The 17,567-nt window shown below is 43.7% G+C and overlaps 2 protein-coding genes across 3 annotated transcripts; one reads left to right on the forward strand and one right to left on the reverse strand.

Annotated features, from left to right (window-relative positions):
* The first annotated feature begins 78 nt into the window (after positions 1-78).
* On the forward strand, positions 79-5,017 carry LOC309706214 (ras-related protein rab7). Its single transcript, XM_082532528.1, has 5 exons — positions 79-225; positions 478-604; positions 715-933; positions 3,211-3,336; positions 3,455-5,017. Exons 1-5 carry the CDS (start codon positions 164-166, stop codon positions 3,539-3,541), a joined length of 621 nt encoding a protein of 206 aa, XP_082388654.1. The 5' UTR covers positions 79-163; the 3' UTR covers positions 3,542-5,017.
* On the reverse strand, positions 4,430-17,563 carry hcfc1a (host cell factor C1a). 2 transcript variants are annotated; one of them, XM_082532523.1, is made up of 28 exons: positions 17,428-17,563; positions 16,071-16,271; positions 15,386-15,534; positions 14,315-14,475; positions 13,998-14,206; positions 13,680-13,764; positions 13,463-13,569; positions 13,181-13,360; positions 12,855-13,097; positions 12,605-12,753; positions 12,328-12,510; positions 12,018-12,242; positions 11,540-11,644; positions 11,211-11,427; positions 10,959-11,095; positions 10,726-10,873; positions 10,421-10,641; positions 9,148-10,150; positions 8,762-8,901; positions 8,078-8,212; positions 7,759-7,966; positions 7,307-7,582; positions 7,101-7,207; positions 6,872-7,006; positions 6,590-6,775; positions 6,183-6,480; positions 6,024-6,087; positions 4,430-5,924 (listed from the first exon to the last, which is right to left on the reverse strand). In XM_082532523.1, exons 2-28 carry the CDS (start codon positions 16,264-16,266, stop codon positions 5,885-5,887), a joined length of 5,307 nt encoding a protein of 1,768 aa, XP_082388649.1. In that variant the 5' UTR covers positions 16,267-16,271; positions 17,428-17,563; the 3' UTR covers positions 4,430-5,884. The 2 variants fall into 2 exon arrangements, with proteins under 2 accessions (XP_082388649.1, XP_082388648.1); XM_082532522.1 differs by having other exon boundaries at positions 9,148-10,153.
* Positions 17,564-17,567: the final 4 nt, after the last annotated feature.

The raw sequence follows: 17,567 nt of genomic DNA on the forward strand, positions 1-17,567 counted from the left end.
TAATAATAATATTAGTATTTTAGTTATTTTATTTTAATTTCTAAATCTGGCTATAGGCGTGTGACACGTCCAGTCATTGAAGGCGCATATTTCTAGGGACCCGTGAAGGCATCGGCAGCGTGAGCTCTCGTGGGTTCATACCGGCTGGGCCAAACAATCAGACATGGATATGAGTGACAAAAAGGGTCCTATTACACTGAAAATAATCCTCATAGGAAACTCTGGGTGAGTTAAAGGGGCATTTAAAGGTTCTTATTAATTCCGCAGTTCCACCGATACTTGTTTCACTTTCATTTACTCCGGCTCTCTTTCTGTTCATAGTTTAAGACATAATTCCAAATTCTCAAAAGTGTGAAAGTGTGGGCTTGTATTTAACGGCGCAGTGCGATGCAAGAAGAATAATGCGCCTGTCTCCGGTAAAAGAGCGAGAGGTCTTCATTTTGTCGATTTCCACTAAACATGTGAGTGTTTACTTAGGGTGGGAAAATCCTCCGTCATGAACAGATACGTGAATCACCGCTTCACCAACATGTACCGGGCCACTGTGGGGACCGACTTCCTCTCTAAAACAATCAGCATAGATGGGGACACAGTCACGCTGCAGGTAATTCACCTGTGCATTTGGCAGTGAAACAAGCCCCCGCACACCCAGGAACAAGACACTCATGTCATATAGGATGGTTAATCCCATGTTTCCCACTGTGTGTATGTCAGATCTGGGACACAGCAGGCACAGAGAGGTTCCAGTCTCTGGGTACACCTCTGTACAGGGGAGCTCACTGCTGCATGCTGGTGTTTGATGTCACATCCAAGGCCAGCTTCTCTGCTCTGGATGGGTGGAGGAAGGAGTTTTTGATCCAAGGGGAACCCAAGGATCCTTCTGATTTCCCTTTTATTGTACTGGGCAACAAAACGGATCTGAGCGACCGAGAGGTTAGTCAAAGTCCTCTTCTTTCAGTCGGTCTCAGTGAGGCATCTCCAGGTTTACCACACACGTGGCTCAGTACAGTTTTATTAAATGCAGATTTGTTGGAACCACGACTGAACTATAACATCATTTTTGTCTTACCTGCTTTCCGGCCTGGTGCTGTAGTGGGAACCTACTAAACCTAAGTGTGATCACTTAGGTTTAGGACCTTTAGTCTATATTGAGCTACCTTGTTATCGGGTTTGTTATCAAATTGCTTCAATTTTGCCATTCTGTGTGTATGCAGTCACTGGGCACTTTTAAATGTACACCTTAGCTTAGTTTTGCCTTTAGAACTGCCTTAATTCTTCATGGTGTAGACTCCCCAGGTGGTGGGAAAAGATTCCTCTGAGATTTTGATCCACAGCCTCACACAGCTTCTCCAGATCCATGATGTGAATCTCCCGTTTGACCACATCCCCCGAGGTGCTCTGTAGGATTCCAGTCTGGTGACTGTGGAGACCACTTGAGTAAAGCAAACTCATTGTTAAGCTCAAGAAGCCACTTTGATATTTTTGAGCTCTGTGGCATTATCCTGCTGGAAGCAGCCATCTGAAGACGGTCATTAAGGTATAGACGTGGTCAGCAACAGTTCTCGGGTAGGCTGCGGTATTTAAACCATTCTCAGTTGGTACTAAGATGCCCAGTGTGCCAAGAAAATGTGCCCTCTCACCATTACACCACCAACACCACGACCATCAGCCTGAACTGTTGGTAGAATGGAGCCATGCTTTCATGTTGTTTACACCAAGAGATTTCTCTTTTCTTTCTGAAATACACTTGTAAATTACACTCTTGCAAAGGAAATGCAAGTCACAGTGAGTGTTAGATCAAAAGTGAAGTCTCTATTAACATTTTGTATTCTTCTGTTCTATTTTTGGTGTGAGCGCACAGTAAAGTAAGCTGCGTCCAGGGTAACCAGGTGTCCTACTTTATGTGGAGGCTGCACAGCATTTTTTTTTTTTTATCTCTTGTCCCTCAGTCTCACATTTTGATTGGTTCTGGTATTCAAAAGTCAACACTGCAGGAAAGATACGTGAAGAAAGCATGGGTCAAGTGCAGGTTAACCTCACTGTTCTACTGCCTACCCAAGGAGGAAAACTGTAAATCACAATCAGTGCAGATTTTACTGGAATTGGATGGAAACTACCACAAAGAGAAAATGCAATGAATCTACAAGAAAGCCTGAAAACTACTTGAAGTCGGTGGAAGAAAATTGTCAGTTGATATTATTTTGATTATTATTCAGTTTTGCAGAATGAAGAAAGCTGATGCAAAGTGACACACTGCATGTGACTCTCACAAGGAAGTGGCAGCTCAAAATCAGATGTGACTATCTATAGCCACATCCCGACTCGGACCTAAAAATGATTGACGAAGAAGCCAGCAGCTGAAATAACAGTGTACCCATTTAAGTGTTATTGGGATAGAAAGAGAAACTGTCTAAACGATATTTAGCTTTCCTTTGTGCTTATTTTATTTGGTTAGGCAGAGTTGGGACATTTGAATTAAAATAAAATACAAAAACACAAGCTGAAGTCTGACAGAATAACAGTTAACAGTGACTACTACATTACGTATAGTAGTCACTGCACACTTTGTAGAGATGCGAATGGAAATCCCTTTGCAAAAATATTTTATGCCTGTCAAAGTGTTGTCTTTGGGATTTTTAGTAGATTCTAGTCAAGAAATGTGAACAAATGTTTTTAATGACAGGCTGCTAGTAACGGAGCACCTAACAATATCATTTGAAATGGGTTTGCTATGTTTTCGGTTATGTGAAGACTTCATGCGTTGAGTTAGGTGGATTTATTTAATGCTTGAATGATTTGTAGATTAGTGTCTATGACTGGATTGAACAGAGGGAAATGCAGTCAGTGTAGAAAGAAAAACTTTGAAAGACCTTCAGAAAGCCTGAAGAACTATTGGTCAAGATCACTGGCTCACTAGGAGCAAATATAAAGAAATCAGGGCTGTGTTTGTCCTTTATATTCTTAATGCTAAGCCTTTAATCTGTATAATCCATGTTTATTAACTCTTACAAATCAGATGCCATCTCAGGATGGCTCTCAGCATGACAAAAGTGACCATTGTTTAGTTTGACGTGTTCTGGTCACCACAGGCTTTCCAAGCCCGCTGCTCGTGAAACTCAGTTTGCCAAGAGGCCCATCCTTTAGATTTGTGTGTTTTATTCCACACATTACTCTGATCCATCATGTGAGTAACATTTTGTTTCCTCTCAGGTGTCTGACAAGCTGTCCCGGCAGTGGTGCGAGGAAATTAGAGCTGAATACTTTGAAGGAAGTGCCAAAGAAGATCTGGATGTAGAGAAGCCGTTTTTGAGAGCGGCTCAGCGTGGCTTACAGCAGGTGACTCAACTTGTCTTGTGTTTACTTTTAATAAACACACACGCACAAAAGCCTATTTTTTTTTTTTATGTTTAACATGTTTATTTTTTGATGATAAAAGATACATTACTCCCTACAGTACAAAAAACACACATTGGAAAATACAGGACATTTCCAGATAACCTGCAAACAGCCGAGAGAAACTCGCAACACCTGTGAGTGCTGAGAGGCGCACTCGTCCCAGTGTGGAAGGGGAAAGTTCAGAGACCTCGGCACTGCTGATGAGGACCTATCTAACGAGGGTGCAAAAATAGTGACCCAGCAAAGGTACTGTGGAAGGAAAGGACACAATTGTATACCACATGGAGAGAGGAACAAACTCATTAAATGTTTTTTCTTCTTTTTTTCTTTTTTTTCTGAGAACCTTCAGCTTATGGTCTAACTTAAGGCATCACTACTAAAATACACTGCTTTTTTGCATGCATGTCTAGTTTTGTTCAACAGACACACCGACACGCACAAAATTATGAATGCATATGAAGAGAAAGTTTTCATTTCTAGAAAGTAATCGGGAGAAATCACAAACAGAACCCGAGGCACGGGCCAGAGAAAAAGCGGCAAACCCGGGCTCTCATCTTCGTGGCCGTCGTTACCATCACAACTGAATCCACTCTTACAAAGTAGATATACACTCATGTCCAGTCAGAAACCTCCTCCCTGTACAAGTTTTGTATTGTAACGAACCTAGCAGTGATTCGGACTCCTACAGTGAATCAGCTTGACAGAAGCAAATTAGGGAGACTATATATATTTATATATATATATATATATACGTTTCTTTTATAAGCAAAGACACAAAAGGCAATCAAGAGATGACCAACATGTAAAAACAGTTTGTTACAGGTAATTATATAAAAGGCCAAGATGTTTCCTTTTTTTGTTTTGTCTGTTTTTTTTTTTTTTCATTCTTGCTCTATGAATGAACTAATTTACAAGTGAGTACACTCCAGCTATGTAAGCTTTCTTCCCAAGACATCGCCGTTCAAAAGACATATGGGTTTTACATGTCACAGTTAGCTCGCACACCATCTGTAGTCTGGAATACAGAGCCGTGGAAAGGAACAAAAGATTTATTAAATGGATTTACATACATCAAATAGGGGAAGGGAAAATTATTCTACTGATAATTTGCCATTCTAAAACTTAGACGTGAGGACAGCACATTCATAAGCGTAAAAAGCATAGGACAACTGATCGGGATATCATGGAGGGGGAGGGGAAAGGATGGAAAAGATCTGATGTTGGTCTTTTCTAAGCCTCTCCTCCCCCTTGTGTTTCCATGTTTGGCAAATGAAGCAACACAAGTATCGAGTAGTAAACAAAGTAAAAACTCCTCTCCCTGGGTCCACATCAAAAGTTCCCTTCAGTCCTATAACCTCTGCGGTTTCTACTTGGAACAAATACAAAAAGTCTTTCTCACTTTCATTGCCATCTGTTAACAAGAACATACAACCAACTGAAGATTTCTTTTTTTAAAATAGAGTGGCAACCTCAACATTAGCCACAACATCTTCCCATGAACACAAATTATTGGGATGAACAACAGTTAAAAAAAACTGATGTATTTTTTTTTCTCTTAAAAATGCACACAACATACACATACACACAGAAGGAAAAAAGCTTAAAAAATACAAAAATAAACTACACAAAAGATCTTCTGCATCATTGCTTGCTAATTTTTTGGGAAGATTTTTTTTTTCCATGTGTGCTGCAAGTCTCAGTCCTAGCAAAGTCATTCGTTCTCTACAAATCTCTTCCTTTTGCCATTCTTCCAACATGTTGGCCACCAGTCCTCATCTTGGGGTAAAAAGCGCACAGTGATGACATTACCAGGAGACTGGAGTCCAGTACGATGACTGTACAGACTTGGTTCTCAATGAAGCAAATTAGTTTTGAGCAAAATAATAATAATAATAAAAAAAAAAAAGTCCTCCTTCACAGAGGACAAGTGCTTTATTTGATTCCATACCGATTTTTTTTCCTCTCATCTATACTAATGCTTCCACAGCCTTTTTCAACACTGTACATCATTCCATGTAGTCTCTCTCTACATCCCCCCCAGAATTCCCCAAAAACACAGGAAAAAGAAAAAGGGTAACATTGCGCTCAGGCTGGCTCCCAGTTTGTGAAAGATGTAAATGCTTCTCTATACTGTTCCAACTATTGAAATAAGTCAAAAATAGGTGTTAAAAGGATGGAAGGGGATGTGACTGAAAAAGATAATGTGCTTCTAGGTTTGCTCTAAAAATAGTACGACCAACAGAACGAGGAGGAAGGAGGGTTTTATCTACAGAAACATCTCTCAGATCAACTTTCGTCTCGGCTTCATATGGTTGTTCTGCCTCCATTGCCGTCTCTGTCTGAGACATTTGGGGAAGTGGATGGAGGATGAGGTTAGGATGAGGATGAAGAGGAGAAAGGGTGAAGGTCAGTCTTCTTGATAAAAAGACAGCGAGTGGGGTAAAAAAAAAGACCAAAAGAAAAGACTGGGAGGGATCTCCAGGCCACCTCACTGGTCCGTCCTTGCTTTCTTTGGACCAGTAGACTTACTGCAGGAGAACACACAAAACCAGAATAAGTGCTGGATGTTTTATTCATCGATGAAATGTTCCTGTGTGCACGATATGAAACATGAATACTGTACTTACGTATCAGGAGAGGTGCCTGGTCTTTTGGGGGCCGGTTTTGCAGAGGAGGCATCTTTGCCAGATTCTACAGGGCATTAAAGTGGAGAGATTCAATCCATCAACAGCAGCCTCAGTAATTAAGTATTTTTAATATTTTAAAGAACTTATTTGTGAACTCACCTTGCAGCCATCGAACTTGTGTGGCAGGACCATAGCCCTTCTCGTTACGGGCGGCAATGCGGAAGATGATCGCTGGCTTGGTGGTGTAGTCGATGTGTGCGTTAGAGAGGCTGGACGACTGAACCAAGCAAGATGGGTTGGGTCCACAATACACACGCATGAAGGCTAGCTGGGCTGGGGTGGAAGCCTTGGCTTCAGCTGTTTGGTTGCTCTGGATGGCCAGGTACACAGAGTACTCAATGATCTTTCCTGACGTCACCGAGGGTGGCTCCCAGGTTAGGTGGGCACCATCTGGGCTCTGGGGGGGATACAGTGAAAAGATGCTACTTGGTGCCAAAACCATGGCTCACGTGATCACGTATGGCACACCTGTGAGTAAAATCTATAATGCAACAGGGTTTGTTTACCTTGCTGATTTTGATGGCACAAGGTGCCCCCGGGAAGCCTGGTAGGCAAGTCTTGAAAGCTGAAATCTCAGAGAAAGCTCCACGACCGCAGGCGTTGATTCCAGCAACACGGAACTTGTAAGCTGTTCCAGGCTGCAGCTCCATTTTCTTCATCTGGCTGTAGTCTGGTATAATGCCAGAGTCATCCTACCAAACACATAAATACAAGTTAGATAAAGATGGATTCTTGTAACGCACATCAATATCATTCTGAACAAGAAAAGGCTCCCTGAGACAACTTACATCTCCTTGAGAATCATCTCCTGGCACATAGTAGTGAGTGACAACCATATTTGTCACTTTAACAATCCCAACATCAAACCACTGGTTCTCCTTTTTCACGACAGGCTTCACTGGAGCTGGCTGAGGGGCTTGCTTCTGCATGGGAACAAAAACGGTCAGCAAATTCCTCCTTTCCTCTCTTCACCTCAACTGACATAATCAGAAGTGCAGCAGCACCAAAATGACTCACCTCTCCCTCAATGCCATTGGCGACCTCTGCTAGAGTGGCTGCTGCTTGAAGTTTAGCTGGACTTGCCACAGATACAGAGGGTGCAAACGTACTTGATGGCGCAAGCGCTGTACAATGTCAAGAGCAATACAAAAATAATCAGTCTGCTGTAACAAACAGTAACATTCAAAGTAACTATAAAAAAACCAAACACAACACAAACATACTCTCAGCTGTGGTGCGTGGCAGGAGAGAAGCCACAGCACTTGTGACTGCAGCGGCCATTTCGTTGTGCCCATTGCTCTCAACAGACGGATCATTGAGGCTGTCGGCAGGAGCAAGACCCTCGGTGGGCAAGCTTGTGTCCACCGTGGCCTGCTGAGCTGCGGCCTGAGCCTCCTGCAATTGTTGCTGCTGTTGGACCAGTGCTGCAAGATCTTGCTGGGTCAGCATGATGGGGATGTTGGTGGGTTGCTGGTTCTCTCCAGCAGCATCGCCTTCATCTGTAAGTTATACATTTTTTATGAATAGCAAGATCACAGAGAATTCAGGAGTTTCACATCTAGAGGAATAGTTTTACTGACAAGTGTCCTGTTAACTAGAGCCAGCCCTTGAACTTAGGCTATGCTATGGTTCAAAATTCGAAAGTCTGTGAACAAAAAGCTTTGATTCTACTCACTCATTACGGCTTGCTGAGCTGCCTGGAGGACCGCCTGGATAGCGAGGGCCTGGGCTTCCTCTGTGGCTGCTGCTTGTGCAGCCGCCTCTGCTGCTGCAGTGACAGCCAGTTCCTCGTCCGACAGCCCCGTCACCATTAGTGTGGCTCCCTGGCCCTCAGACATCAGCTCTGAAGGAAGGTTCAAGGCTGTCGCTGCTGCTGCTTCTCCCTGGGGAACACATTAAAGCAGTCCCATCAAAAAAACATGGAAAATGCATGACTGCAAAGAATTTCAAAATCAAAGGCCAAACAGACTTTTTTGCCTTCATACTTTATTCACCTCTGCTTGCGTCTCCATTGCTGCGGTTCCTTCCTCAACAGGTGCAGCTTCTGCTGATGCTGGCTCATCAGTCTGCATGGGTTCCTCTGTGGAGCTAGCTGCAGTGCTTACTCCCTCTGTGATGGATGAGATCGACTAGAGGGAAACAAAGAAATCATACCCCACAATGAGAAAGAAACTCTGGAAATGACATTCTTCTTACATATTCGTACACACATATTGACAAAAGTATTAGGCCACACTTCTTAATCTGCAAAGTCAGGCGTTTTCAGTCCTATGGCCACCGGTGTTTAAATTCTGGCACCTACCAATACAGTCTGCCTTTACAAACATTTCTGAATGTTTTGTTCATAGATATTCAGCGCAGTAATGTAATAGGACGCCAACACTCTATCAACACTCTGCTGACTCAATACCTACAGGATTATAAACTTGCTCTGGCTTTCTCGTCAGCACAAGTACTGTGCACTAGGAGTTTCACAACTTCAGTTTCCATGGTCAAGCAGATCCTTTAAGTGTAATGTGTAGGTGGCCTGGTACTTTTGTCTGTACAGCATATCAAATTCAGAAATGCAGCCCCAACGTGGACATCTACTAGGATTAGTTTTACCACCATCACCTAGTCATACTGGATGGTTTTTAGAAAAGGATCTTATTTTGACAGGAATGATGTGGTATTCTTACAGGCACAGAGGGTCCAGGGGCTGGTGTAGACTGAGTGACAGTAGTGATAGCCCTGCCCTGGGTGGTGCCAGTTGTTGCTGTGGTGGATGCCTCTTCTGTGCTGCTGGTACCTTCTGCTCCTTCTTCTGTCTGCTGGGTCGCTAATGAGACATAGTAACATAGCTGATTTCTAAACAAACTACTTTTACTGCTTAGAGAAAAACAATCATCCGTCATGTGAGATCTAGATGTTATTTTAAGAAATATCAAGACAAGTGTAATTAAAAAAAGAAGAAAGATTGAGAGTCACCACACAGTGTACGGAAACCTAACTTGCTGTTAATTATAAAAGAAAAAGAAAAGAAATAAGATTATTCAGGTAAAATGTACACAGTATGTTTACATACCAGTGCCTTCACCTGTCTCCATGCTACAAGTGGCAGTTGTGGCTGTGTTGGTGGTCCCTGTCTCGTGTGTTTCACAGGGAGGGTTGGAGCAAACCCTTTGGACCAGGGCTGTTGTTGTGCTGGTCTGGTCTCCTCCCATGCTGGAGGTGGCTGTGGACGGAGAATTGGTGGTCCCCGTCTCATGGGTTTCGCAGGGTGGATTAGAGCACACGCTCTGCACCGTGTCTGTCTGGTTTGCATTCATGCTAGATGAAGCTTGTGTGGTGGAGTTGGTGGTGCCCGTCACATGGGTCTCACAGGGCGGGTTGGAGCACGCCTGCTGCACTGCTCCCATGTTCGATGTTGCTGTGGTAGCCGTGTTTGTTGTTCCGGTTTCATGGGTCTCACATGGTGGGTTGGAGCACATGCGTAGCGCAGACATGTTTGAAGAAGCAGTTGTGGCTGTGTTGGTAGTTCCGGTCTCATGGGTCTCGCAGGGCGGGTTGGAGCACGCCTGCTGCACTCCTCCCATGTTCGACGTTGCTGTGGTAGCCGTGTTTGTTGTTCCGGTTTCATGGGTCTCACATGGTGGGTTGGAGCACATGCGTAGCGCAGACATGTTTGAAGAAGCAGTTGTGGCTGTGTTGGTAGTTCCGGTCTCATGGGTCTCGCAGGGCGGATTCGAGCAGACCTGTCCTGCACCGATTGTAGCTGAGGAAGTGGTGGCCGTGTTGGTGGTTCCTGTTTCATGGGTTTCACATGGTGGGTTAGAGCAGACCTGCCCTGCTCCAATTGTTGCAGACGAAGTGGTGGCTGTGTTGGTAGTTCCCGTTTCGTGGGTCTCACAGGGCGGATTAGAGCAGACCAGAGTGACAGTTCCAGAGCTCTCTCCAGCAGCTCCAGCCTCAGTGGAAGTGGGTTGCTCAGAGGTTGGTGAAGCCAGGATGGATACTGGTAGATCTTGTACTGGCTGAGCCTCAACACCACTGGGAGTTGTGATCAGAGTCACCTGGGTGGGCTGGTTCTGCTGAGAGGAAAGAGATGTCAGCTCTAAGGCAAATAGTATGTTATACATGGTCTAAAACAGAAGAACTTCATTGACTGTCTGAAAATTTCTGAGGAGCAGCTCTCCATTAGTCTGTGTTTACAAGAAGAGGTAGCAACATCTTCACATATGGTCTTTTTCAGCATGTTGTGATATACTACTTAAAGCTTATGACACATGCTACTGCAAGAGCTTCAAAGCCTAATGACTAAAATACAAATATTACAAAGTGGAGCTGCTGAGTATTACCTGCACTGTCATAGTAGAAGAGGGCAGTGCGGAGGAAGAAGTCAGGCTAGTCTGAGCAGCTGAAACTGTAATGGCAGTTGGGTTGATGACCTGGCTGGACAGGGTAGCAATGGTTCCCAGTGTGGTGATGGGAGTAACGAGAGAGGAAGTTGAACTATCAACTGTGCCTCCCGCCAAGCTAGAAGAAACGGTACCAGTGACTGTGCCGAGAGTGGTGACACCTGGAAGAAATGTGGTTTGAAAAATGAAACCAGAGAAACAAAACTGTTAATTTACATAATCATTACTTAGTAATTTTTTCGTACCTGTAGTCCCCTTGACAACCAGAGTTGTGACAGTCGGCTTAACAGCAGACACAGTCACTGGTGTAACCAGACGAACGCCACCCACTGTGCTCATGGGAACAGTGCGTAAAATAGTGCCAGGTTGCCCGGGAGCACCCTTCAAAACCACCTAGAAACAGAAGATTTAGGATAAACAGGCAGCACAACAAACACAATATGTACCAAACACTGCTGAGCAAAAAGAGACAATTTACCTGTGTCAGTCCCTGCTGGCCAGCTGCCGTGGCAAGTTTGGGCACCGCAGTGATGATTTTCCCAGGAGTTCCTGTGGTCATCACCTTTGTGGTAAGGATTGTAATGGGCGTTTTCATACCTGCACTGCTTGTTACACCTGCAAGGACAAACACAAGCATGAATATAATCACTGATCAATCACTAATCCTAAATCTAAAGGTTAATTTACACAGCAAATGCCAAAAAGTGTGCAAACTTGAATGAGAACAAACCTGTAGCTCCAGGCTGGGTCATGATGGCTGACATGGGGATAGTCTTAATGATGGTGGTACCCTGCTTAGTGGTAGTAGGAGAGACTCCGCTGATGTTGAGGATAGTGGGCTTGTTTCCTGTGCCTCCAGCCTGGGAGGTGGTGATGATGGTTGTGGGTTTGCCATCTGCAGAGGTCACCAGCTTCAGGATTGTGCCAGCTGGGAGTGGACCCTTCGTCTGGAAAGAAAGGTGCATGTTATGAAAACTATTCAGGGAAAGACACGTGGTGCCTGTCTCAGGAGTTTTAAGCTACCTCCTGTTTTTTCCTGCACTCATGCAGATAGCTGACCTGTATGATCTGTGTGAGAGGGTTAGTGGAAGCCTGGCCTGTGACAGCTGATGTCTGCACTGGCTTGGTTTGTACCACAGACATCATCTTGCCAAGGTTGGAGATCTGCCGACATAGGAGAGAGACTCAAATTCATGAGTCACCAGAAAACATCGGATATTACGGGGAGGTCAGCCGGATGCTCGACCACCAAACTTGTGGCTCTAGAATCATTCTAGCCCTAACTGACCGACAGTCATGCAGATCACTGACATCATGCTCCCTGTCTTTTCCAATAGTCACTGTAGGCCAACTTTTACACCCTCCCTACTGGTTCAAAAAGACGCCACCATTGAGTGACCAATCGATACAAAGATGCAGAGTGCGAGGAAGCATTTTACAGAATCCATGGTTTAAAGCATGCCTGTGAAAGCACCAAAGGGTGCTCTCAAGTAGAGTTGCAGTATTACATTATGCTAAAGAATCCATGTTTTCTTACCAGAGTGCCACTGCTGCCCATGGTCAGGGGGCTCTTGACCAGGGTGATGGTCTTGGTGACTCCTCCCACCACAGTGGTCACCACCTGGGCCTGCTGGGCCACTGTGACTGCACCAGACTTGTGCACAGTGATGATGGGTCTGGTGGTAGTGGTGGGAGAGGATGCAGTTGCTGTGCCCACTTGGGCAGCGGCAGTCTTCAACATCCGGGTGGCCGGGTTACTGACCTACAAGCACATATTTATTATCACAAATGGCTTGTGATAGGACGAGCATAATGTTGGAAATGAGAGCGTTTACTGCAACGCGTACCATGACTGGAGAAGCCACTTTCACTGTGGTTGTGCTGGGAGAAACTGCCACTGTTTTGAGAATGGTAGCACCTGCAGGAACATTGAGGACAGTTCCTGCCGAAGAGGGCGGGATCTTCTGGGTTGCTGCTGCAGCAGCAGCTAAAGCTGCCATGCCACTCATCTGAGGGCTACTTCCAATTGGCTAAAAGTTAAAAAGAAATAAATGTTGACATTATTTGCTGATCTGGCAGTGCAGTTCACAGCGAAAGAACACAATTGTATGAAACTGCTCATACCGATCCCTGGGTAGTCTGGGCTGGAACTACCATTCGAACACCTGGAGGAAGGGATGTCACAGTGACGGGGGATTTCCCCGGCTGGCTGGGACGAACTGTGACAACAGATGCGCCTGTTGCAGACTGCTGAGCTGCAACCTTTAAAACTGCTGTAAAACAAATGAACCAAATTATTCACACCTTGTAGAATTTGGGTTGTTGCAGTTGCCGAGCTTCCTGGTGTGGTAACAAAAATGCAAAATTGTAATACCTGTCTGTGGTAAGCTCTGAGCCGACGGTGCTGCAGCAGCTGGCACTGGGCTCTTTGGAGAGTTAAGCGGCTGCGATGGGGTTGCGCTCATAGCTGGAGAGGCTGCAGCTGGAGTTGCAGGAATGTCATACTTCTGCAGCTGCAGCAAGTATGTGTCAGCTGTGGAGACTGCACCCCAACTCACCTCCAGAGAGTTTGTGTTGGCACGGACTAACTGCACCCTGGCAGGGGCGTGCGGTCGCTCTGGGGGGGGGAGAGCAGAATTTTCAATACTATCTAATAACGAGCTGTTGTCTCCAACAGCACTCATGTTACAACACACCTACCTGTTTCCAGGTACCACAGATCTTTACAACAGACTTGGTTGTTCCAAGCTTTACGATAACCGTCACGGCCACTCCATACATAAAGCCTGGAATTGATAGCCACAGCACAGTGACCAGCACGGGCCCTGGGGATGTTGTCTTCAAGAGTATCCATCAACACTGTTTCCCAACACATGGTGTCTAACGAAGAATTACACAAAAGTTAAGAGTGGCACTGCACATTTGCTATTTAAAAAACAAACAAAAAAAATATGATTTCAATAAAAACAGAGATAGACAAACCGAGGTTCAAGCACGCAAGAGTGTTTGTGCATTTCCACTCTTTTTCGTGTGTGGCCACTTTGACATCATCCATCACCAAAGGTACCCATCCTCCGAAAACATACATCCTGCACAGAGAAATGAATTCGCACTTAGACCATTTAACAAGCACAGAATTTCAAAAATGAGTAAAATAAAAATTAAGTTTGCTGTTGGAAATGTGCAGCAGTCATCTCACTTGTTTGTGATGGTGGTAGCAGAGTGAAGACTTCGAGGAAGTGGCGCTGTGCCGCTTACTGATGGTTTGTTCCATGTCAGGGTATCTGGAGATTAAAAAAAATAAAATCAATAAAAGGTTATCTATTCTTAAATGCAAAAAGATAAGGCAGCTTGTGTACAGAAAACTCACAATTTCCTATATTGCTTCTCTAACAGTGAAATGCTCAGTTCCATTTGTTCTGATACTCTGTGAATCGCATCATGTCTCAGAGGGCTGATGGCAGGGCATTTCAATTTTAGTGTTGTTATTTCTCCATTTACACTTTATAAAACATACCAATGTCAAGTGTCCATAGATCTCCAAGACGGCAACCGCTCATTCCTCCATAGATTATTAAGCGCGACTTCCTGGTTGCCTTCTCTGTGTATACCACAGCAGTGTGGCTCTCACGAGGAGGAGGCAGGACTCCGTATGTGATTGGAATATCCCATCCAACCACACTGGAACCTGCACGAAGCTCGAGTGTGTACAGATCATTCAGGTATCTGATGAATAAAAACACAGTGACACTCACGTCGGTGGCTGAAACAGAAAAACATTTGCAGTCCTGCAAAACAGTGCTCCCCTGATGACTGTTCAGAAAACCTCTGTACCTGGGAATGTTGTTTTTTGGGTCTTCGCTGTCATTGGCGAGTCCACCAAACAGGTAGCATTTGTTGCCAACCAGTGAAAAGCTGTGGCCAAGACGAGGGCAAGGAGGGGGGCCATTCTTCGGGTTTTTTGCTTTTAATTTTTTCCATTCCCATCTGCTGGCCTGTAGCAAAAACCACAGTGGAAAAAAACGATCAGTCGATGGATGGCAGCATAAGCTGTAACTAACAAGTCTTAAGCTGACCACATTCCTTGTTCTGACAACATAAAAATAAGGACAGATTTAGTATCACAATTGTGACTGAACCCTTACATACTTTCCCCCCCTCATCAAATCCACATTTATTTAGTGTTTGTTTACAGAGCTACTCCATTTCCCAATGATTAAAAATCCACCTGGGATCTGGTGACAAAGACTTTTGGCACACTGCTTCCTTACATCCTTTAATCAGAAACGTAACATTTGAGAACTTCTCAGGATCGGTTAATGACATTTGGCAAACCCAAACATACTAGAAGAGCAGAACAACGTAAATTGTAACCTTTCTACTACAGTTTTAAGAATAAAGACACATTACTCCTTTAATGTATTTTCTCAAGACTAGCACAACCAATGAAACCATAAACTTTGCAACACAGTTGTGTGATTTCACAAGTCATCATAGTTTCAATGACACAACCTTACTATAATGCTGTACAGCTGAGCATTGAACACTCAGTAACACGTATAGTGATGAAACTTACAAGTGACCTTGATTTTAATTGTAATAATTTGCCTGTTCTAGTAAATATTTTAACTGTAACAGGGGTGAAACATAACTTTGCAATCAACTTTCTCAATTTTTTCCTGTATCAGTCATCTCTGATGCAGACAAGACAAAATTTCGCATGCAGCTGATAAAGACACTTTGCAGTACGATGGCCTACATATGAACATTGCTTTGTAAATATCTCTGGAAAATCTGACTTAGATACCAGCTATATTTTGTTGCTATAAATACTTTACAAGCCTTCATTATACTGACAAGCAAACTTAGTACGAAAACTGGGGTTATTTTTCCATAAAGGTTTACCTGTAGTTCATAAAGATCGTTGCTGTACTTTCCATACTCCACCATTCCACCAAATACCAGCAACCGTGTGCCATCACAGACAAAACCATATGCAGCACAACCAGGAGGGATATCACCACGGACTGCTGGGATAAACCACTGGTTTGTTGCTAAAAATTAAAACACAATAACAATAAAGGGGTTATTTCTGGAGGCTTTCCTGTGGCAAATTGTAATTAATAAGTAAAGACATGCTATCACACCCACTAAGGCTTTAAAATGCTTAAAAGTAGAAGCAAAAAATAACCCTCTATTTATTTTTGGAAACATAAACTTAAAATCTACATTAAAGAATGGGAACACAAACACAACTGCTGAGTCTGCCTGCCCTTATTGGTTTATAAGCAGGAAACTGGGGCAGGGGATATGCTTAAACCAACCAGCATCATCCATTTTATTTTAGCCCGCCTTTTTTAACGTGTATTAAAATCCTTCTCCGACAGGGGGGGCTAACTTCTGTTTGGCCTACTGGGGCCTGCAAGGCTATTTAGTTTTGCGCATTATAAACATATACTGAAATGAACTGTACTATTTTAGATGTAGAAGTACTTTGAGTTAGCCTTCTAAATATCTGAATTTTATTTGTAAGAAATGATGCTTTCTGCAGAAACAATTGATAAAGTTCCTTATGCAAAGTTGCGCTTACCGGTGTTGTATACATGCAGCTCATCCACAATCCCTTCGTTTCCACCGCCGAAAACAACCATAAGCTCCTTTATAGCCACAGCTCTGTGTCCATGTCTGGGCCGGGGAACAGGACCAGACCACCCGAGGACCCGTTTCCATCGCGGCTGCAGAACCGACGCCGTGGTCCCAGATACCGCGGAGCCAGGGGCAGACATGACTTCTACCGAAATAAATAATAAAGACGCATTAGTCATGTGTGCTTGAATAGTTCTGTTATCTTTCCATAAAACCTATGCAATACAAAAATAGCATCTAACCGTGCAATATAGCTAACTTTAAAGCAGGCTTTACAGTTAGCGGTTAGCTTTGGTTAATGAACACTGTCAAAAAAAGACAAGAAAAAACAATAACAGCAATAAACTATATTTGTACAAAACCTTTCGAGCAACTTCTGCTTTATGGTCTCTTACGCAGTTATGACGTCGTACTTCTGTTAAGAATCATAGTAAATCTTGCCATTATCCAAGTTTATTATTAGTTGTTTCTAACCATTGAATTCAATCCATGGAAGCCGCCATCTTGCAACCAAACAAACACCCGCTAACGCTACTGCCCGTCGGAAAAATGGCGGAAGCAAACGAAAAATAAAAATACATGACAACTAACCCACTACATCAACAAAAAACAAGGCAGGATGAATACAAATCCAACAGGTGATTATAAGCCCGTGTTCACAAAACGATACACAGTCGTACCACTAATTTATCCACTACTGCAATCGTTAGCAACAGTCGGCTATTTTCATGCCTCTCTGGGAGTCGCCATATTGTAGCTAACAACTTTAGCATTCTTTGCAACCGCTTTACCGCAATTATCAACGTTATAAAAAATCCAAAGTTTGTGTTAACAGTTGCAAATATTATGGGACTAAAGGGCCAAACAACTATGAGACCTTTTACCCAGATTTACAAAAAATTTAAAGTTGCAATCGCGGCATTCAAATTCTCATGTTAGCCGTACCCCGTTAGCTCTAGCGGCTAGTTACTCAACCTAATTTGCTCGAGCTAACGGCGTTAGCTGGCATCTGTCAAAGCGCTGCCGAATTTCTCAATTAAATTCAACGCAATTTAAAGTTTCTCTGTCGTGCATAATTTACCTGATACAAAGGCAAGCTCGGCAACGGTCTTAAAACTGAGCTAAATTGAGTTAAACAGCATAAACACAATGTTATTATGTTTCATGCCGTCTCTGGAAGCAGCCATCTTTTCAACAATCGGCCTAAGTCTACAGCTCCCACAAGAAAAATGGCCGGGCGGTTTGCTACAACAAAACACAACAGAGCGAAAAGGGCACAGACGCTTCAGAATTTTACTCACTTATTTCGATGCAGTTATTGCAAAAACACAGATATGTGCTCTAATCTTGCGGCAATAATCCAAATTCATTCGATTTGTGAAGAAGTATTTCCTCTCATGCCTGCCTGGAAGCTGCCATCTTCTTGACAACCAGAGGCGGA

Source organism: Aulonocara stuartgranti (genome assembly GCF_965226115.1).
Source record: "Aulonocara stuartgranti genome assembly, chromosome: 5".
In the NCBI taxonomy this organism is placed as follows: domain Eukaryota; kingdom Metazoa; phylum Chordata; class Actinopteri; order Cichliformes; family Cichlidae; genus Aulonocara; species Aulonocara stuartgranti.

Excerpts from the sequence above, each read along its gene's own strand:
- hcfc1a (XM_082532522.1), bottom strand. The coding sequence starts at position 16,266 with ATGTCTGCCCCTGGCTCCGCGGTATCTGGGACCACGGCGTCGGTTCTG. Across the intron at positions 13,765-13,997 it reads TCTATGGACACTTGACATTG|ATACCCTGACATGGAACAAA; the intron begins GTATGTTTTATA and ends TTTAATCTCCAG. Across the intron at positions 7,007-7,100 it reads CCAATGGCATTGAGGGAGAG|AAGCAAGCCCCTCAGCCAGC; the intron begins GTGAGTCATTTT and ends GTTCCCATGCAG.
- LOC309706214 (XM_082532528.1), top strand. The coding sequence starts at position 164 with ATGGATATGAGTGACAAAAAGGGTCCTATTACACTGAAAATAATCCTC. Across the intron at positions 934-3,210 it reads CGGATCTGAGCGACCGAGAG|GTGTCTGACAAGCTGTCCCG; the intron begins GTTAGTCAAAGT and ends GTTTCCTCTCAG. Across the intron at positions 3,337-3,454 it reads CTCAGCGTGGCTTACAGCAG|TACAAAAAACACACATTGGA; the intron begins GTGACTCAACTT and ends TACTCCCTACAG.